Source organism: Girardinichthys multiradiatus, chromosome 2, assembly GCF_021462225.1.
Source record: "Girardinichthys multiradiatus isolate DD_20200921_A chromosome 2, DD_fGirMul_XY1, whole genome shotgun sequence".
Lineage (NCBI taxonomy): Eukaryota > Metazoa > Chordata > Actinopteri > Cyprinodontiformes > Goodeidae > Girardinichthys > Girardinichthys multiradiatus.
The window spans coordinates 51,358,971-51,379,743 of record NC_061795.1 but is presented as its reverse complement, the minus strand read 5'-3'; the positions used below and the strand labels follow the sequence as shown (position 1 = coordinate 51,379,743).

Sequence of the window (20,773 nt, the reverse complement as noted above, 5' to 3'; positions counted from 1 at the left end):
CCTAGTTCTGCTCATGCAAACACTGGTCCCATTTTTACATAGTGACAGCTTGACATTAGTACGTGCACATATAACAAAATGAATGCAGACATTTGATGGTTTGGTTTTCTTGATATCCAAAAATAATCTTTTCAAACTCTGGGGAAAAAAAGACGTTTCATCTCATATTTGAAACAAAAGTTTAGGTGTAATTGTGTCCATTTGCTTTTGTTATGGGCTGCATGCACAGTGGTGCAGATGGTAGCGCTGCTGCCTTGCAAGAAGGTCCTGGGTTTAAATCCCAGCTGGAGTCATTGTGTGTGGAGTTTGCATGTTGTCCCTGTGGATGTGTGGGTTCCCTCTGGGTACTCCAACTTCCTGCCACAATCCTTTGTTTCTCTGTGTTGTCCTGTGATGGATTGGTGGCCTGTCCAGGGTGGACCCTGCCTCTCGCCCAATCACTGCCGGAGATGGGGACCAGTTGATTTATTAGTTGATGTAACTATTACGTTATTCACACAATGAATATACGTTCTGGTAGAAAACACCAGTGTGACTCACTAGGTGTCTTATGTTGACACGCCTCACAGGGCAGTTTAAACTGTGACCAGCACCAACCCTGTGGTTCTGATTGGTGTGCGCCCCCCAGCAGCACAGCGTCTAAATTTGGCTTCATCATGAAGCTGTGGTCAGTGTAAAGCTCTGCAGATCTGCTTGAAAGGAACAGTTCATCTTTCTTTTCTGATTATGTGTATCTGATCAAACATGAGTGAGCAACTCTTGCATCCAGAGGTTTGTTGCAGATGTTTGTGAGCGAAGCCACAGTTGGTCTGGATGTAGGAGCTGTGAGTTACTGTAGGCTGTTTCTTTGTGACTGTGCACAGAATGAGCTGCAGTTTTAGTCCGGTTGCATTCTGATGCTAACACTGAAAGTCTTTTAAAGAAATTGATGCTGGGCGTGACGGTGGCGCAGTGGTACAGCGTCTGACCCACATACGGAGGCCATAGTTGTCGATGCAGCCTGCCGCTGGTTCGAATCCAGGCCCCTCTCACCATCCTACTTCCTGTTAACTTACTTTAGTAAAGACGTGAAAAATAAATACTAGACGTTGCTGTGGAAAATCTTTCCTTACTGACCTAGTTTATGCTTTTGTTTGTTTAAAAGAAGTTTAAGAATTTCAAAGTTTTATGCTGAAGGGATTTTTGGAAGAAGAAAATTAAACTCCAAATTACAAAGCAGCAGTTATATTTGACTTTAAAACATTTACTGCTAGGCTCTTTCCTGTTGAATATGATGTATGAACGCAGATGAGAAATGATGAAGCGATAAGAAACGTAGAAATCTGGAAACAGGAAAACAAAGTTGTTCATTCAGTCTGGATGGAATATTCCAGATCATGGTTCATCAATTAAACATTTTCTTTGTTTTCAGATTCATTTGTGCACATTTAGACGTGTAATAAACTAGGCTTGAAGCTGATTCTAAGCAGAATTTATTTTTCTAATAACAAGATGTGACTTTATGGCCAAAATTATTCATACACCTGGAAGATTCACATTTCAATTAATCTTTTAATTTAACCAACATGTTTCTTCTCACTGGAAATAAGAATATTTTGGAGTCAGAACCCTGACCTTAATCTGATGCATGTGTAGGGAGCTAAAGATTAGGGTGATGGTAAGGAGTCCTTCTACCTTTTTAAAGGGAAATGATCAGAACATCAGAGGAACCATGCAGAAAGCTGCTCAGCTGTTAGAAGAAGGTCCCAATAATTATTTCATTTTAAAAAACATTTCCCCTCAAAAACAAACGTCTTGGTTGGATTAGAATAACGTAAAAGCTGCACGATACATCATCAATGTTTTGTTATCCCGATATCAATGTATGTAAATATGCATATAGCAAAGAAAGCAACAAATGTAAGTTAATTATTTAGGTACCAGGCCGTTGGACCTCGGCCAGAAGCAACTGTTTCAGTAAAACCTTTCTGGGTCTGTGTCTGCTATGAACCCATAGCAGAAGCAGATGATCACTGTTTACTTATTTATTTAATGCAAACCATCTTGGATCCTGCAAAATTCAGCAATATTATCACGTTCTCCTATCATCACGCAGCCTTAGCCAGGGGTATGAATCATTTTGGGCTTAACTGGATAAATGGAGAACATGCTGCACACTTGGTCTCACTAATATTTTATTGACAGCGTTGTGATCCAGCTTGGATTGTCATCGACCAGAAAGACGTGGACATTCAGATACGACAATCTACATACTTTTAATGATCTACCAATCCAATGAATGTCTTCTTCCCATCCTGGGAATGTTTCACAACTCCATTATCCTTCTAATCACAATGTGATGAGAAATCCCTTATTGACCCCACCCAACCACAACCAGACTAATAACGCGTATCGCAGACAAAAAGATGTAACTGCAGAATACATAAAAAAATGTCTGCACCACTATCTGTGAAGCCAGAAGTTTTGGACCTCTGCTTGTTCTGAACAAACAGCTGATCATCTTCTGTAACTGGTCAGTGATCTGCTGTTTCTCTGCTACCTTCCCATATAGAGCCGTTCTATTTAGACCCGTATGACTCACTGAACTCATCTGGAGAACACGACAGGCTCAGTTACAGGGACAAAAGATTCGCTGGCGGTATCTGTCTGTGCAGATTTATCTTACCTGCTTATCACTTTGTGTGGCTTTAAACTGTGGAGATCAGCGTATCACTGAGACCTTTCAGGTAGGAAATGAAATCCAAAAACACCAACCCTTGATCCTGTCGAGTCTAAACGAGGTTGGCAGGTCCTCTGGTGTAAAAGTTTCTGCTAACTTTGTAATAGCTTCACCTTCTCAGAGTTGGGAGAAGATTTGACATCGCTAGCTGGATGGTCTTCCAGTTTACCGACGCAGCGGACATTAAGCTAATCCAGTCGGAGTCGTCCATGTCTGCATCGTGATGCCTATGAGTATAAATAAGGAAAATATGCCATGTATGTCACATCTTACCTGAAGCTTCTCTCTGGTGGATCTGCAAACATGTTGACACGAGGAAGGTCCAAATTGGATCAAAAATATTGTCTATAAAATACTGTGAGGATTTCTCTGCATGGCTTTCCTCTGCACCTTCATCTACTGATGGACACCTTCATTCTACACATTAAAGTCACATTTATCAGATAAAACCGAAATGTTGCAGAGCTTCATTCTGGCATCATATCACCTGTGTTTATGATGAACCACTGAGCTATTAACTGTTATATGTGCTTGGTTGGATTTAAGGCATATAAAAATCAGTCAGATATGATAAACAGGGACATGAAACTGCAGAAGTAAGCAGACAGTTCTGTTAGAATGAAAATGGCAACTGGTCACAGTTTTTTCCACTTTTGTGTCCTTATCTTATTTTTCACCTCTCAATCCTCCTTGGCCTGTATTCTACTCTCTGTTGAGTCCTGCTAACTCTCCTTTTCTCGTTTATATTACCGCTATCTTTCCTGTCTGATCTTTGTTCCACTTCCTTTGCTTTTTCTCCCATCTTCATCCTGTCTCTCCCTCAGTCTCAGCCTCGGCCCTCCCAGTCTCAGACGTACACACATCATTCAGCAGACATGCTGGCAAAGCCTAGAGCATCTGCTGAGATCCTGACATAGCTTCACAGGCCTGTGTGCTCTGTTTGTATCGCTGCCATATACAGTTCATCATCTGCTTCTGAGTGAATGTGAACATCTGGGGACAGATGGGTGTGTGCGTTCCTCTTGATGCGTGTACTAAAATTCATGTATTTGTTGCTGATGCTTGTGGGAATAACATGAAGGCGTGTGAATGAATGTCTGCTTTGTGCATATGTGCAATAATGGGCATCCTTCATATAAGCATGGCCTCCTCCCTCCCCCATGTGCATCCCAAACCCTTCATTAACTAAACATGACCCTTAAGAGCATGATTAGCCTCGTTTCAAGACAGGATGTCGGAAGCCATCAACTGAGGGGGAAAATCCATTACTATAATTGCATTGAGCTGATGGAGGGAGGGAGGGATGGATGGAAAAGGAAGAAAGAAAAGGAGTGAGGCTGAGGAAGGGATGAGGCAGAAGGCTGAGATATGAGGATGAAGTGAAGTGAAGGGAGCAAAGTGAGGGTGGATGAAGAATAATGGCTGGGAGGGGGGGGTAATGAACAGATATTTTATATGATTCTATAGTTGCTTTTCCCTGAACCCCCCCATATCTGAACACTGAGATGGTTCAGCCCTTCCACAATAAAACCACCTCCAGGTAGTCTTGATGTGGCGCTTTCACTTCGATTTCCAGCTTATACGACTCTCTGGGCTGCTTTCAGCTGAGGGCTCCAGGCCAGCTCCATAGGGCACTGCGAACACACCCCAGTATGGCGGCCTGTACCGCTGCCTTGGCTCAGTTGGACCGGGAGGTGAAAGAACAGCTTGGGTTTCTGGGCCCAGATATCTGGATCCTGACAAAGACCAAAAACAATTTTTTTTGTCTCATCCCATCATCTCGTCTGTGTGTCTGCAACACAGGCTGGACGCTCTCAGAATGAGTGAGTATTACTAACATACTTGAAGATACGCGCACTAATACTTATTGCTCATCTAGCGGTGCTAATGTAGTGATAATGTAATCTGGACTGAAACATAAGTTTCACTGTTTTGTGTTTTTCTGGGCAGATTGGGCTGTGGTCAGATGCTTATTCTCTGCCAGATACATCTTACTATTACTTCATAATGACTTGCAAAAGGAGCACTTTAACTGTGCTGTCAGCCTCGGAGACCAGCTATATGAATGAATGAATGAATGAATGAATGAATGAATGAATGAATGAATGAATGAATGATTGGTAGCTTTAGAGGCCTGGCCAGTATGTCACTGAGAACACAGAAAAATCTTTATTTTCATTTCATTTAAGAGACCCCTAATAATAATGAACGTTTTAATGTGATAAATTAAGAAATACAAAATAATGTTTTTGATATTTTAGTTGAGTTTTATATGAAATCAGGATTTCATGGAAATAATCATCATGTGTTTATTGGAGGATAAATTAGCCTCAGCCCAACCTTACTCCGCTAACTGGATCAAGTCTATTTGGTGGATTATGAAGTATGTTGTGTCTCCAGATTTGTTTTCATGACTCTGGACGGACCAGCAGGCTGTGGCTGTGCAGATCTCTCAGGAGATCCAGCACAGGGGTGGGGCCAGGGGCAGGAGCCTCCATTTTACCTAAATGCTGAATGAATAATTGGATCAGTGGTGGTGTTGGTTAAAGTGACTGGTTTGAATGTTTCCATGCAACAGTTAAACATTTATTTTACATCAGGGGCTGTTTACTTTTTTTTTTTGGGGGGGGGGTGGTTGGATTGATTTCTGGCTCTGAACCTGAAACTTGAAAGTTCTGGTCCAAACTAAGCAACCAGTTAGATTTCCCAATAAAACTAGATTCTTGATGCTGAAGACTTTCTTGTCTAAGTCATGTTAGCAGGTTTCCTTGGTGCACGTTAAGTAGGATTCATACCAGCATGCCAAGAAGACTGCTTCATTTAAAGAGAAAGACATTTTTATTTCTGATTAAAGGGATATTCTGGCCACAGCTGCATGCTTTAAAGCCAGTTTACATTTGGCACAGAAAATGATGGATAGACAGTTGTTGGCAGTGAAGCTGTACCTGGCAGACAAATCTTGAACTTCCTGCTGAAGCAGAAATGCTGAGGTATTGTTCATCATGGTACGAGTGGTTCTGATGGTTGTCAAGAGTATTCCTGCACTCTGATTGTTTTATATTTGGTTTATTTCTGTTTTATGTGGTTCCTATCCGTTTTGTTTAATTATATTCTGTTTCTCCAGTCTATTTGGTTCGGTTCTATTCTAGTGTGTCTCTATTGGGCAGTCCCTGCAGCAGCGCTGACCCGAGCTCCTCTCTGGTTAGGCTGGTTAAATATAGACCCATTCTCTGCCTCCTGGGAACAGGTCTGAGAAGGAAAGAAACACAGTGACTGAGTGTATTAGGGACTGAGCAAGGGGAGTAAATGTAAATGCAGCTTCAGGTGCAGAAATGTCCAGATATTTCAATAAAAACAGCTTGGGAAGAGCTAAGAGATATAAGCACAACACAAAACCTAATATGTAGCTTTTTAATATGAACTTGAATTCCCTACAGCAACATTACTGCAGCTGGAAGCGCTCCTTTCTCATTTTCTGGAATAAAAAAACAAAGACTTGTGGGAAATTGTGGTTGTTTGACTTATTCTCTTCAGAACCAGAGGATTTTTGTCTTGGCTTTAAATTTCACAGTAAAAGAACAGTAAGACTGTTTTTGCATTAAAAAAAAATGAAGTACAACCCAAGAATGACCCAGTAATGTGTGAGTAAAACTGCTCCATTTTGACTTGCTGCATAGACTGCTGTGTGGACAGCAGAGAATATTTGTTTTCTATGTTTATTTTATGATCAGCAGACTGTAACTGTAGTAAAGTGTCAGATGGACTAGAAACAGCAGATGGCTTTGCTTGGAAAAACCCAAGGCTACATCAGGGTATGGAAGCAGAACTGATGCAACGATCAAGAATTTGTTCTCAGTTTGGTCCAGTTTAACAGTTCATCTCTGTTTGATGGTAGCAACACAGCGTTTAATAGTCCTTCATTAATTAAGCTAGATCATGTCTTAGATGGAGGCTGATCCAAGTTCAGCCATATTCTCCTTTTGTCAGCTGGATGATTGGGAAGGATGGGAGCAGAAAATGATGATGACCAAGGTAGGTGTAGAGGCAGAGGAAGAGCCAACCTGTAGAGGACATTAGGACAGTTTCCTTCACCAGGTGCTTCAGATAAAATCAACCAACACACTCAGATATAAAGATGCCAAAAATACCACCAGTAAAATATTATACCATTAACTAACAACATGGAACAGGTTTAATGTAGGCGTTTGTCATCAGAATTCGACACCGTTCATAAAATGTTCTGTCCAACCAGAACACAAAACGTTACATAGTTCTGGGTGATATTGCTCAATCAGTTAAGCTTTATACATTAGTCATACTTTCACCTCTGATAGTTTATGTATTGCATAAAAGGTGAGCAGTTATTCCATCTGTTTTAAATGCCAAACACACAGGAAGTAATTGCGCTATTTTTTTTTAGCAGCAGCCATTTTCAGTCGAAATCAAAATGGAGGCCATCAAAATGCTGCCTTATTGTAAAGTTATAGCAAAAGGCATGTGCATCTCCTGTGTGCTTGGTACGTCCTCATAAGAAGACTGCACTCACAATTAGTGTCAACATCAAGAAATGAGTGGAACCTGAGAGCCTCTACCTCTAAACGGCTGAATGATGGGGCTTCTGCCAAGAACCTTACACTCATCCTCTCCACCATTTCTGTTTTTCTCTGCCGCATTCACAGGGGTTCTTGAAGAACGAGAGGGACAATGCTCTCCTGTCAGCCATTGAAGAGTCTCGTCGCAGGGTCAGTACCAGTCCAGTTCAATAACCTCATGAAAAAAACTTCATCTGGTTCTTTGTGTTTCTGAAAGTAGTTCAGAGGCAGTTATGGATCATTGGACCTGCAAATGTAACATGCCAGTGTTACCATGGTAAGTCCGGGTGAAATGCATAGATTATAGAACCAAGAGTGAAACGGTGTAATCAGGTCTAATTGTCACAGGCACCAGTGTTAGCTTGTTTTACCTTCAGGTTCCTGAGTTTTCTGCATCGCTCTGTGCATGAATCAACACTACCAACCAAGCTTTAGGAATCTGTGCTTGCTCTGATAGAAAAGTCCTTCTGGTGTGAACCTTCAGGGAATCATTTTGAAAAGGCCTCCCTGATGTGCACAGCCAATATGTCCAGGGTTTAATTAGCAGCCAGTCCCATTATCTCTGCGTTCCCAGAGAGAGGAAAAAGGACGTGTGGGCAAGAAGAAACGCACTTAGAACTTTAAGAAACGCAGATGTTGGGGGTGATTGCTGTTTTCTATCTGGCTCCGTCAGCTTTTAGATCACAGAAAAACATTAGTTGCTGTGTACTGACCAGAGCTAAAGCTTTTTTCAGAAGTAATATGTTCTAACAGAGATTAACTTGTTTTCGTGATTTATCTCTGGGAAACTTTTAAATGTAAAACTTTCCAAAAAGCTTTAAACTGGATATGAAGGCAGCAAGTTGCCAAAGTAAATGGTGAATGTGGTCTAAATTTATGTCTCCCTGAGCAGGAGATTCAATTAGCTCATGTTCCCATTATCTGACTTTATGTCTCTATGGACAGTTAAAATAGACTCGGCAGGTCCTGGTGGAGACGTAGGATTTTTGCGACCACTCTGTCCCTAAATCTGAAATGTGTGTGCTCCTATATTCTATAATGTCCCTTTTCCACTGGCTCTAGTTTGGCTGTGCGGCTCCACTCAGAACAGAACCAGTTGTGTTTCCATGGACCAACTGACGGGTGGAGCTATGGCTTGAAGCCCCGTCTCCACCTGTCAGGTCACTGTGCCACTATTGACATTGTCACACTAAAGTAATCTGTGTGAAACTATAAAATATAAATAAATACAAATTAAAAACATAATAAACTAAATACAAATAATGTTTGTATTATGTTATATACAAGATATTTATGTTTTTACATGTCTAAAATGATACAGTGGGATAATTATGTGGACCACAGCCCAGCCAGAACCAGAATAAGGCTCAGGGGTTCTGATGTGGCAGGAGAAGCAGAGAGGAGAGGTGCTGCTGTCTGGATGCTGAGACTCCAAAGTGTCCCTGAAAAAGTGAACATTTTGGGCTTTATGAGGAAGTTTCTGTCTCATCGATGGTGATAACGAGGAGCAGGACTTTAAAGCCCAGAACCAAGGACTTCTGACCGCGGTGAAGTTAGTTTTAGGTTGGATGTTGGATCTTCGTGCTCTATGGATTCAGCAGGTCTTCCTCCAGTTTGACCCGATGCAGGCAGTCTGATTACGGGCAGCTGCTCTCTGCCTGCTCCCTCCTCCTGCAGACGCTGGTTCTGTGAAGGACCGTCGATAAATATCAGAACCAAACACGCTGTTTCATGGTGGTTTATTTGTGTGTTTTGGGGAAATGTTTGTGTGTCTGAACAGCTGATTTTATGTGTGATCAGCTGGTTTAGGATGTTATTAGCTACAGCGCCCCCTACCTGCATGTCATTCAGAAAGCTGATTTGTCCTTTTTCTTTTCTTTCAGCCTGGTTTAAGATTGGTAAACAGTTAAATTATATTTGGGTTTGACCCGCTCCAGCCACTATGATCCTTGATATTATTGCAGTCACTCTTGAGGTTTATTAACGTCTCCCTGCACGACCTCTTGGAAAACCTCCTCCTTTTTCCTGGTCCCACGGCCAATCACTGAACAGCAGTCTGTTCACGTCACATGTGGTCCTGACCCGGCCACAGTTGGACCTGCTCAGAAGCAGGGACCAAAAAACTGGGTACTGGTAGGAAAACACAGCAACGGATAAAGCTTGTAAAACGAGCTGAGTGGAGCGGAGCCGGTCTGAATAGAACCAGTAGAAAAGGGGCAATAGTTTATCAACTTCAACATAGATGTGTATGATGAAGGTTAAACCATCTAGGGCTGGGGGATGTGACCTTTGCTGTTGTGAAACCACTTTAAACCTTTGTCCCACTGTTGTAAACCCAGACGTTCCTGCTGGCTGAAGAGTATCATCGTGAGTCCATGCTGGTGCAGTGGGAGCAAGTGAAGCAGAGAGTTCTGCATACACTGCTTGGAGCTGGAGAGGATGCTCTGGACTTCAGCCAGGATGTGGAGGTACGAGACACAGCACAAGAACATAAAATCTGCATTTCAACGAGGAGAAATATGTAAGATTCCTCTTCCAACCCTAAAGATTTGATTTAAATTGAATGATAGAGGTGAGCTTAGGATGAGCATATCCCTGAAGTTTAATGTTTTGTACATATAACAGATATAGGCTTCATGATATGAGGAAAACATGCTATAATATTGCAGAACGTTGCGATAACGACGTGACTTGTCATAAATAAATTTATCATAAACAGTGTTCTTGTCTTTTTGGTTTGGTTTTATAGCAAACGGAGACTCCATATACCATATAAGGAGAAATGTATCCAGCTACTGGAAAATAAAACCAAAAGTTAATATTTCCATCTCAACTACAAAGTTTTATTGACCTCTGAAAGCCCCAGACTTAAATAATTAGCTAACTGTTACTACTACAGCTACTAGTTACTGGTACTAACATTGGTAATGCTACTAGCTACTGCTACTACCGCTGCTGCTACTAAGCTATTGCTACTAGCTGCTGCTGCTAGCTACTGCTGCTAGCTTCTGCTGCTAGTTACTGCTACTAGTTACTACTACTAACGCTGCTACTAGTTACTACTAATGCTGCTACTACTGCAACTAGCTACTGCTACTACTGCTGTTACTACAACTACTACTGCTACTACCGCTGCTACTACTACTACTACTAGCTACTGCTTCTACCGTTGATGCTACTAGCTACTGCTGCTAGCTACTGCTACTACTGCTGCTACTAGCTATTGCTACTGCTGCTACTAGCTACTACTACTACCGCTACTAGCTACTGCTACTACCGCTACTACTACTACTGCTGCTAGCTACTATTGCTACTAGCTACTGCTACTAGCTACTACCACTGCTACTAGCTACTGCTACTACTGCTGCTAGCTACTGCTACTACTGCTACAGCTCCTACTAGCTACTGCTACTAGCTACTACCACTGCTACTAGCTACTGCTACTACTGCTGCTAGCTACTATTGCTACTAGCTACTGCTACTAGCTACTACCACTGCTACTAGCTACTGCTACTACTGCTGCTAGCTACTATTGCTACTAGCTACTGCTACTAGCTACTACCACTGCTACTAGCTACTGCTACTACTGCTGCTAGCTACTGCTACTACTGCTACAGCTCCTACTAGCTACTGCTACTACCGCTACTACCACTGCTACTAGCTACTGCTACTACTGCTACTAGCTACTGCTACTGCCGCTGCTACTAGCTACAACTGCTGCTACTACTACCACTGCTGCTACTACTGCTAATGCTGCTACTACTACAACAACTAGTACTACTACTACCACTTCTACTAGCTACTACTGCTACTTGCTTGTAGTGGCTGCTGTTGCATGAAGGCCGCCCTTGTGTGGGCACCTCCTTCGCTCCTTGAACACTCCATGAACATAAAGTTTAAATTTTCTAGCTTTTCAAGAGAAAAACTGAGTTTGTTTGAGTTTCACAGCTAATTTACAATATTCTGTCACAGTGAGATTTAGTAATATCTTACAGCCAGATGTCTCCACAAATATCAGCCAAGTTGGAGGATGAAGATAAATTGTCTTCTACATGTTGTCTGTAGTCATATTTTTCACATGCTAACTATAATTTATAAAATGAATGTTTTTACTTATGCTGCTGAACTTGGATGCCACATGCCAAGTGAGCCAACATTTATGCCTAACAAAAATGTCTAAAATTATTAACCTTTTTAACTCCACAAGTACAAAAATTTGAGCCTTGGTTCCATAATTTTGTTCCTGTCTTATATTTTTCTGATTCACCTGTAAATCTACTGTATTTACACTCTCCAACCAAACTAGTGTTTTAAGAAGCTTTCTCTATAAAATATTAGACAATCCATAGACAAAAAAAAAGTATTGCAGATCTATTTATATAAACACCACCTACTGTTGATTTAGTGCCTATATTTGATTTTCATAGAAATCACCAGTTTGTCAGAAAACCTCTACTTTCAGATTCACAAAAACACCAAAACACCACCAGTCTGCCGTTTAAAATGAGCACCACATTTTCTACACAACACCCTTCACTGACCATAAAGCCAGTCCAATCCAGCTTTATTTATAAAGCACTTAAAACAAACACAGAGGTCAATGTGCTGTACAGCAAAATATAAACCAATAAAATTCACAGTTGATAAAATAAGAAAATACGTGCTCATAAAACAAACATAAACCATCATAAGATCAACATAAAGCCAGCACCCCACTAAGTATTAAAAACTCGAGAGAAAATATAAGTTTTTAAAAGAGATTGAAAAATGTCTAGGGAAGATGCCTGGCTTTTTAGGACTGGCTAGAGAGATGGCAATGTGTAAAGTTCAGTTCAATTCAAAATTCAATTCAAACATATACTTTATTAATCCCAAAGGGAAATTAAATGTTGTTGTAGCTCATATTATGAAGGTTTCCTCAAAGAGCCGTTGTAGATGCTGATGGCTGTGGGCAGGAAGGATCTCCTGTAGCGCTCCGTCTTACAGCAGATCTGAAGAAGCCTCTGACTGAAGACACTCTGTTGTTGTAGGACAGTCTCATGAAGAGGATGCTCAGGGTTCTCCATAATGTTCTTCATTTTATGAAGAATCCTTCTTTCCACAATGATCTCCAGAGGTTCCAGAGGAGTCTCCAGAACAGAACCAGTCGTCTTTATCAGCTTGTTGAGCTTTTTTAAGACCCTGGTTCTGATGCTGCTTCCCCAGTAGATGATGGTAGAAGAGATCAGACTTTCCACAACAGACTTATAGAAGATATGCAGCATCTTGCTGCAAACACTGAAGGTCCTAAGCTTCCTCTAGAAGTACAGTCTGCTCTGTCCCTTCTTGTAGACAGTTGCATCTCCAATCTCCACTCTAGTCTGTTGTCCAGGTGAACATTGAGGTATTTATACTCCTCCACCACCTCCACTTCTTCTCCCATGATGGAAATAGTGTCTGACCTATTCATGATTCTCCTAAAATCTACCATCATCTTCTTAGTTTTATTCACTTTCAAGATGAGATGATTGTTTCCACACCAAGTGGTCCACCAGCTCCCTGTACTCTTCTGGTCCATCTCTGATCCACCCCACGACTGCAGAATCATCTGAGTACTTTATTTCATAAATATGTGGAGCAGCATTTTGCCTCATATGCAGACATGGGATTAATGAACCACTGACTCAAAAATAAAGTGTTACAGTAATCCAGCTGTGTGGTCACAAAGCCATGGACTACTGTCTTCATAAGCTTGTCGTGGTGATGGTCCTAAGCTTGGCCAGTTGGTGAAGCCAGATTTCACAGCCTTGATCTGCTGTTAAATATAAAACTGGCCAAGACACCCCAAGTCCAAACGCAGGCCCTCTCATTGTTCCAACGAAAAAAACATCCAACTCTCCAAATCGTTAAAACAATCAAGAAGGGGTCCAACAGAGTTGTGCCGTCTTTATAGGCGAACTAAACCCAAATCAACTTTTTTCAGTTAAATTGTATAAACCTTTTCAATTCAATTTAATTCAATTCAGTTTATTTCTATAGCGCCAATTCACAACACATGTCGTCTGAAGGTTCTTCACAACAGTCAGGTTCATACATTCCAATTAATCGTAATCATTGAACAGTTCAGTCAGATTCAGTTATTTATTCAAATTGGATAAAAAGTTTTTCTATCTAAGGAAACCCAGCAGATTGCATCCAGTCAGAGACTTGCAGCATTCACTCCTCCTGGATGAGCATGTAGAGACAGTGGACAGTCACTGGCGTTGACTTTGCAGCAATCCCTCATACTGAGCATGCATGTAGCGACAGTGGAGAGGAAAAACTCCCTTTTAACAGGAAGAAACCTCCAGCAGAACCAGAACCAGGCTCAGTGTGAGCGGCCATCTGCCACGACCGACTGGAGATTTGAGAGAACAGAGCAGAGACACAAAGAGAACAAAGAAGCACTGATCCAGGAGTACTTTCTATTGGAAGGAAAAGTAAATGTTAATGGATGTAGCTCCTTTAGTCGTTTCATCTAGAAAGAAAGAACAGATAAACTCTGAGCCAGTTTTCAAGGTTAGAGTCTGAAAGAGAGAACATAGAGTTAGTTACAGTAGAAGCTCAGTCAGTAGCCATGTCTAGGAGAGAGAAAGGGTTAAACACTAAAAGACAGGGTCATGTGGATCATCTGTAGAGGTGGGCATTATGTTGGCCTTTAGGGTGCTATTTTTGTTACTGAGCATTTTTATAAATTGTTATGTAAACTTGTTTAATTCTGCAATATTTGTCCTAAAACTGTCTCAGTGCTGCCCTCTTTGGGTTGAATGGTTCCTACTGCAGTTGAATTTTCCTATTGATTCAAACGGTAGAGCTTGGTACATGTCTACATTACAGCCCTGCATTCAGGTATAAATTCATCTCACTCATAGCAAGTCAGGAGTTGGACCTGCTAGCATTGATCAGTGTTTTATGCTTCATACCTTCACTCATATGCTTAACTAGAGATAATATAAATCTACATGTCAATACCAAGTGTATGTCCATGTTAATGTGTGGCATCATAAGCCAACGGCACAAGGTATCAATGAGCCCCGGAGGTCCTTGGCCATTGGTTGAATATTAAAATCTCCAGCAAGAGGGACATGAGTAATATTCAGTGTAATGTCTGATTAAAAAGGCAGAAAAACCTTTTAATCCAAATGTAAAAAATGAAATGCAAAACTCATTCAGAGCACAACTGAGACATATATTTTTAACATCGGTCATGGTAAAATATAATTTTTGGGAGCATATCCCATAATGCACTAGATAAAAGTCCCCTAAACTCTCTGGACTGAAAGAACTGATGTTTGGGCTGCATGGTTCTTTATGACAACATTAAGGATGTTTGTGAATCCAGCTGTTGAACCATCTGTGTTCTCCTTGTCCGTTACAGCCCAGTTTTGTGAGTGACGTGGCGGCTCCAGGCAGGAGCGCGTTGAACAGTGTGGAGGTGGCCTACGGACGACAGGTGAGTCCATCTGCAGTGCAATAAAACTCCAAGTAAGGGGCACAGATTTGGGTTTCTGCTGGAATGGTAACTACAGTACCTTCTGGTCAGTGTTCTCAGAGCATTTATTGAAGGGCGACGGTGGTAGGGGTTCGTCTTGTAACCTGTGGGTTGTCAGTTCGAACATCCTCTCTGTATCACTTGTTGTGTCCTTGGGCAAGACACTTCACCCGCTTACCTGCTGATGATGGTCAGAGTGCTCGGTGTGTGGATGACTGATTGTAATGTAGAGCACTTTGGGGACTCTGGGGACTTGATAAAGCGCTATACAACTGCAGGCGTTTAGAGATGTACTGCATGTAGTATTTTTATTGTTAGATCCACATCCACCTGATTTTAGTACTAAGCAAAAATCATTTATCACCCACTTGCATCATGTTTATCGCTGCTCCAAAGGAAAGAACATCTGTTTCTGTTTAACCCTTTGCTTCAAATAAACATGTCTATGTAGTCAGTTTGTCTGGTTTGAATTTGAATATTTTCGATATAACATGAAGAAAATTTAATAAACAGATGCAGACACAACATTAAGCAGTCAAAAATGTGCCTAAAAGTTTTCCTAAACATTGATTGATGTAAATATGAAGCAGCTAGTAGTGTTTACCTTCATAGAGGGCATTCAGCAGCTGGAAATGTTGCTGGCTCATCAGCAGCCACTGGGATTCATCTCTTCAGATGATCCTGCATGGAGAGATTTCCTTACAGAGCGTTAGGGCTGGACAATATGGCAGACATGTTAGGTCACCACATTTTTACATTAAAACCGTGGTTCTACCACGGTTTTATCATGATACACCAAAACAAACACCAAACAACCGTTCTAAACAGATTTTTGCATGTTTCAAACACAGCTGTAATTGAACATGTTGGCATACTTTGTGTTTCAAACTACTTTGTCTAACTAAAGAAATGTATTTTAGTTTAAAATAATTAACAACGGGAATTTCTTTGTATTGATTTGCAAGTTGATCAAAGTTATCAGTGACAGTTACCAGCACAATAGGAATGTTTTCTGCATTACATACATGTCAGGGATAAACTACAGTGTCCAGCCTGAACACCATGCATCCAGCATTCACACCGTCTCATGAGCAGACAGCAAACCAGAAACTGGTTTATTTATAAGTTGGTTTTTTTATAAGTTAAAATAAAAACTATTTAAACTTCAGAGCAGTTTCTAGACGGTTTAGGCCGTTACTGAGAAGGTTTGCTAGAAAACACGCATAAAGCGCCGTGCTGCAATGCCTGCTGTCCAATACATCAGACACACTGGTAGCAAGTTAAGACAAATCCAACCTTTTCAACAAGTCCAAATGTTCCTGGAGTATCTTGCTGCAGACACTGCATCTAGCAGAGCTCGCTGGGGCTCCTGTGGTGGCGGAAACCTGTTAGAAAACACATGATCTTGTAGTGCTTCCCCGTTGGTCCACTGGGTCCGCCTTATTAAAAGAAATTATTCTAAAGTCATACTGGTGACGCTTCAGCTGTATGGACCGGTCTGAGAAACCTGACTGCCTATAGGAGCCCCTCCACCCATCCTGAACAGAGTCGTCTCCTGGCCAACCGTCTGAATGGCTTCTACTGCAGACATGACAAGAAGCCATCCACACCTCAAACCATCTCCTCCACATCCCATTCAGGAACAAGTTCTTCCCATAAAGTAACCAACCCCCTACCATCAGATCCTCTACCTGCACTAAAGATCTCAGAGGAAGATGTAAACAGGCTCTTTCAGCGCATGAAAACAAAGAAAGCTGGAGGACCTGATAACGTCTCCCCATCATGTCTGAAAGCCTGTGCAAATCAACTCGCTCCGATCTTCACAAGGATCTTCAACAAGTCACTGGAGAAATGTGAGGTCCCCTCCTGCCTCAAACGATCCACCATCATCCCGGTTCCCAAGAAACCCACCATCCTAGGATTAAATGACTACAGGCCTGTAGTCCTGACGTCTGTGGTCATGAAATCCTTTGAGCGGCTGGTGTTGAAGCACCTGAAAGACATCACAGGTCCCCTGCTGGACCCCCTGCAGTTTGCTTACCGAGCAAACAGGTCGGCAGATGATGCTGTTAACTTAGGTCTACACTTCATCCTGCAACACCTCGACCATCCAGGGACGTACGCCAGGATCCTGTTTGTAGACTTCAGCTCGGCCTTCAACACCATCATACCAGACATCCTCCACCAGAAGCTCACCCAGCTCAACGTCCCAGCCTCCACCTGTCAGTGGATCAACAGCTTCCTGACGGATCGACAGCAGCAGGTGAGACTGGGGAGCATCTTCTCCAGATCCAGATCAATAAGTACTGGTGCCCCCCAGGGGTGTGTTCTATCCCCACTCCTCTTCTCTCTACACAAATGACTGCACCTCATCGGACTCGTCCGTGAAACTCCTGAAGTTTGCAGACGACACCACTGTCATTGGACTGATCCAGGACGGTGATGAGTCTGCATACAGACAGCAGGTGGATCGGCTGGTCCACTGGTGCGGTCAGAACTACCTTGAACTGAACCCACTCAAGACTGTGGAAATGGTGGTGGACATTCGGAGAACACCACCCCCATACACCACCCTCACCATCCTCAACAACACTGTATCGGCCGTGGACCACTTCAGGTTCTTAGGAACCACCATCTCTGAGGACCTGAGATGGTCTTCACACATAGACACTGTTCTGAAGAAGGTCCAGCAGAGACTGTACTTCCTGAGGAAACTCAAGAAGTTCAACCTTCCACAGGAGCTGCTGGTCATCTTCTACACTGCCATCATTCAGTCTGTCCTGTCTTCATCCATCTCAGTGTGGTTTGGATCATCCACAAAACAGGACAGGTCCAGACTGCAACGAATAATCAGGACTGCAGAGAGAATAATCAGAGCTGACCTTCCCTCCATCCAGGACTTATACAGGTCAAGGGTCAAGAAAAGAGCTGCTAAAATCTCTGCAGACCCCGCACACCCTGCACATAAACTGTTTAAATCTTTACCTTCAGGTGGCGCTACAGAGCACTGTTTACTAAAACCAGCCGCCACAGAGACAGTTTCTTCCTCCAGGCTGTTTCTCTGATGAACATTTAATAGAGAACAAAACAACAGCATACAGATGTTGCAAATGCACCTTTTTATTATATATGTGTATATTGTACATTGTAAATATTTATATTCTGTGATACAAAAACAGAAAAAAGAGCAAAGTGTAGCGGAGTCAAATTCCTTGTTTGTATGAACGAACTTAATAAAGCTGATTCTGATTCTGATATAAACATCAAAATGCAATGTATTTATTGTTGATTTATTGATCATTATTGCATGTCTTTTTTGAACAGAAGCTCTACAAAAGTCTTCTTCACATCCTCTGAAACGGCCTAAAACAAGTCGTTAGGGTGTAGAACACGATCATATTAAACTGAAGGTTCTGGGTCCACACGCTGGCGGGCTTCATCTCACTCTCTATTTGGAGGAAAACAGTCGCAAGTCTTGTTAAAAGGTTTAAGATGCAACAGTGATTTGTCCACCAAAAATAACTACGGTTGATGTCATGGTTATGATGTGTTGTCATGGCAGCCCTAATTATCTTTGATAAAACTGGTCATGCTCTGTATGAACCTCCTGTAAAAAATCAGAATATAGCCAGCACAGAAACTCATTTCTTTATTCAGGTGGTCTAACATGAAGCAGTGTGTGAAGCTCTCAGCCTGAACATGTGGTTGAAATGGGGTCAGTGAAGCCAGGAAGTGACTGATCAGACATATTGATTGATTGGGGGGATAAACATCCTGTCCTGATGTGCTGCATGACGCAGGACTTTAGCTGAGACAATGTGTCGCCACATTGCATGCGGCGTCATTTGTCTAATTTTTGTTATCCTGTTTGAAGACCTTTTCAACATTTTGGTTCTTTTTTTGCTGTTTTTTATTGTGAATCATTTTACCTGGTGGCCATAATCATTTTTACTTTTAAAGCTTTAAATGAAGGATGAACTGTGTCCAAAATAAACCCTGACAACGGGTTAATTGGTTTTGTTTTTTCCGCTCTGCTTATTTAGATCTACGTCTTTAATGAGAAGATAGTGAACGGACACATCCAGCCTAATCTGGGAGATTTGTGTGCTTCAGTAGCAGACGGCTTGGATGATAAGGTATGAAGTTTCCTCAAAAGTTTCTCTTTCCACAGTAGAAAGAACAGTTATTGTCAGACGAAGCAGTTATAGTATTACATTGAAACATAAGCCCTTTTAAATAATGTGAGATTGAAGAGAGTTTGTAGAAAGTAAAAAGTGACTAGTTTGTTAAACAGTGCTCTTCTGTTTATAACTGACATGATATGAGAAAAACATGGAGCGACTGATGGGGAGTCGCTCCAGTGGGCTTGTCAGCGACTGACCAATCGGCGATGGCAATTTGTTCTGAAGGGAAACAGCCCTTACCAGCAGGAACTGCAGCCCCTTTTCTTCCCACAACTTTGTGGGGATTTTAGTTACGAAAGCATTTCAGTCATAGGAATGTTGGGATTATAAATCTGAGAATATTATTTAATACTTTAATATTTTATCAAATAATATTTGGGTCTGTTAAGGATTGTCCTGAGAATACCAGCCCAGTAAGGTGATGGTATTAGAACAAAATAGAAAGGTGTGAGACGAGCTCTGACATTATTGAACAGCATAAACTCTGCACATATATGGAATAAATTCACACAATTTCTAAAAATACAAGAATTTATTAACAAAAATAAGTCAACTCAAAGTCAAACATATTTCAATCAACAAACTCTTTACTTTGCTAAAACAATCCAACTAAACTACCAATCAGAATTAAAGAATAATGAAGACTAATGGACTATGTACAATATAAACAAGTTGATTAAAGATGATTGATAATTATGACCAAAAGAGTGATGCAACATTACCATGCAATGTTTATGTTTGAGAACCAAGGATTATCTTGAAGAATCTGGAAATGAAGTTAAGTTAGTCTTGGAACCAACTTAGAAAATAATCAGCAACATTTAGACAATCATTCACAATGTAAGATCAGATAAAATATTATTTTAATAGAATAATATTTTAAAGAATGATCTGCTGAATAAAACCAACCTTCTGGATGACTGATTCTCATCGGTGTCTCATTAGCTGCCTTCATTTATTGAAATAATATTTGAAGAAATATTATTAAGGGAGTATTTTGGAAAAGAGCCAAATCTTTCTGGAGAAATGGGTTTAATGGTGTTTACTTAGTTATATCAAATTTAGTAAAATGATGTTAGGGACACATTATTTACTGGATTGAAACCTAAACCTTTCTGGGTTAATATTATTTAGCAGCAGCACGTGTTCTTAGATGTTAGCAGTTGAAGCTAACAAAGAAGCTGATAGCTTAGCACCAGAATCAAACACATACCTTTAAAAATACCGTTAATAAAAGGGTTCAAATGCATAAGTGGCGCTTTATGATCAATCTTCTGTTTAAAATCACCCTTTAAATAAAGTTTGTCTTAACTTTAAAACATACAAACACAGAACACAACCTGAACACGTGTGCTGCAGATAGTCAGCTAGCACCAAGATAACTGAGTTCAACACAAATAAAACCAAACATCATAAAATGAAAAATGTTTAGATCATTTCAATCTAAATTACTTCTATATTATTCTGCCCAAACACTTAACCTTATGAACTGTGGTGAGGAACGTTGTCCAAGGCGGCGAAGTTTGAAGAAACGTCCAGTCTTTAAACGGTTTGCTACAGCTAACCTCCTTAGCTGTGGGGAGTGGCGGCTGTTCTGTCGGCCGGTCTGAACAAACGGTTACCTTCTAGCTAACCTCCGTGGCTGTGGATGAAAGACCGCCCGTTCTGTCCGCCAACCACACTGCACGTTACCGTTACCACGGTGATGGGGTCTCTGCTGTCTTCCTTCCAGACTGGGAGACGCTCCGCTCGGCTTGTAGAGACCGCA

General features: G+C 41.4%; 1 protein-coding gene across 3 annotated transcripts in view; it reads left to right on the top strand.

Moving 5' to 3' along the window:
* The window catches only part of nup93 (nucleoporin 93), a 51,627-nt gene that overhangs the window by 11,575 nt on the left and 19,279 nt on the right, over positions 1-20,773 (top strand). For 2 of the 3 annotated variants that reach the window (XM_047348477.1, XM_047348467.1), the window contains exons 4-7: positions 7,399-7,461; positions 9,651-9,779; positions 14,708-14,782; positions 18,865-18,957. In XM_047348477.1, coding sequence (XP_047204433.1) covers positions 7,399-7,461; positions 9,651-9,779; positions 14,708-14,782; positions 18,865-18,957 — 360 coding nt within the window. Of the gene's footprint in view, positions 1-4,284; positions 4,543-7,398; positions 7,462-9,650; positions 9,780-14,707; positions 14,783-18,864; positions 18,958-20,773 lie in introns of those variants that run through there. The other variant, XM_047348485.1, reaches the window with a different exon arrangement.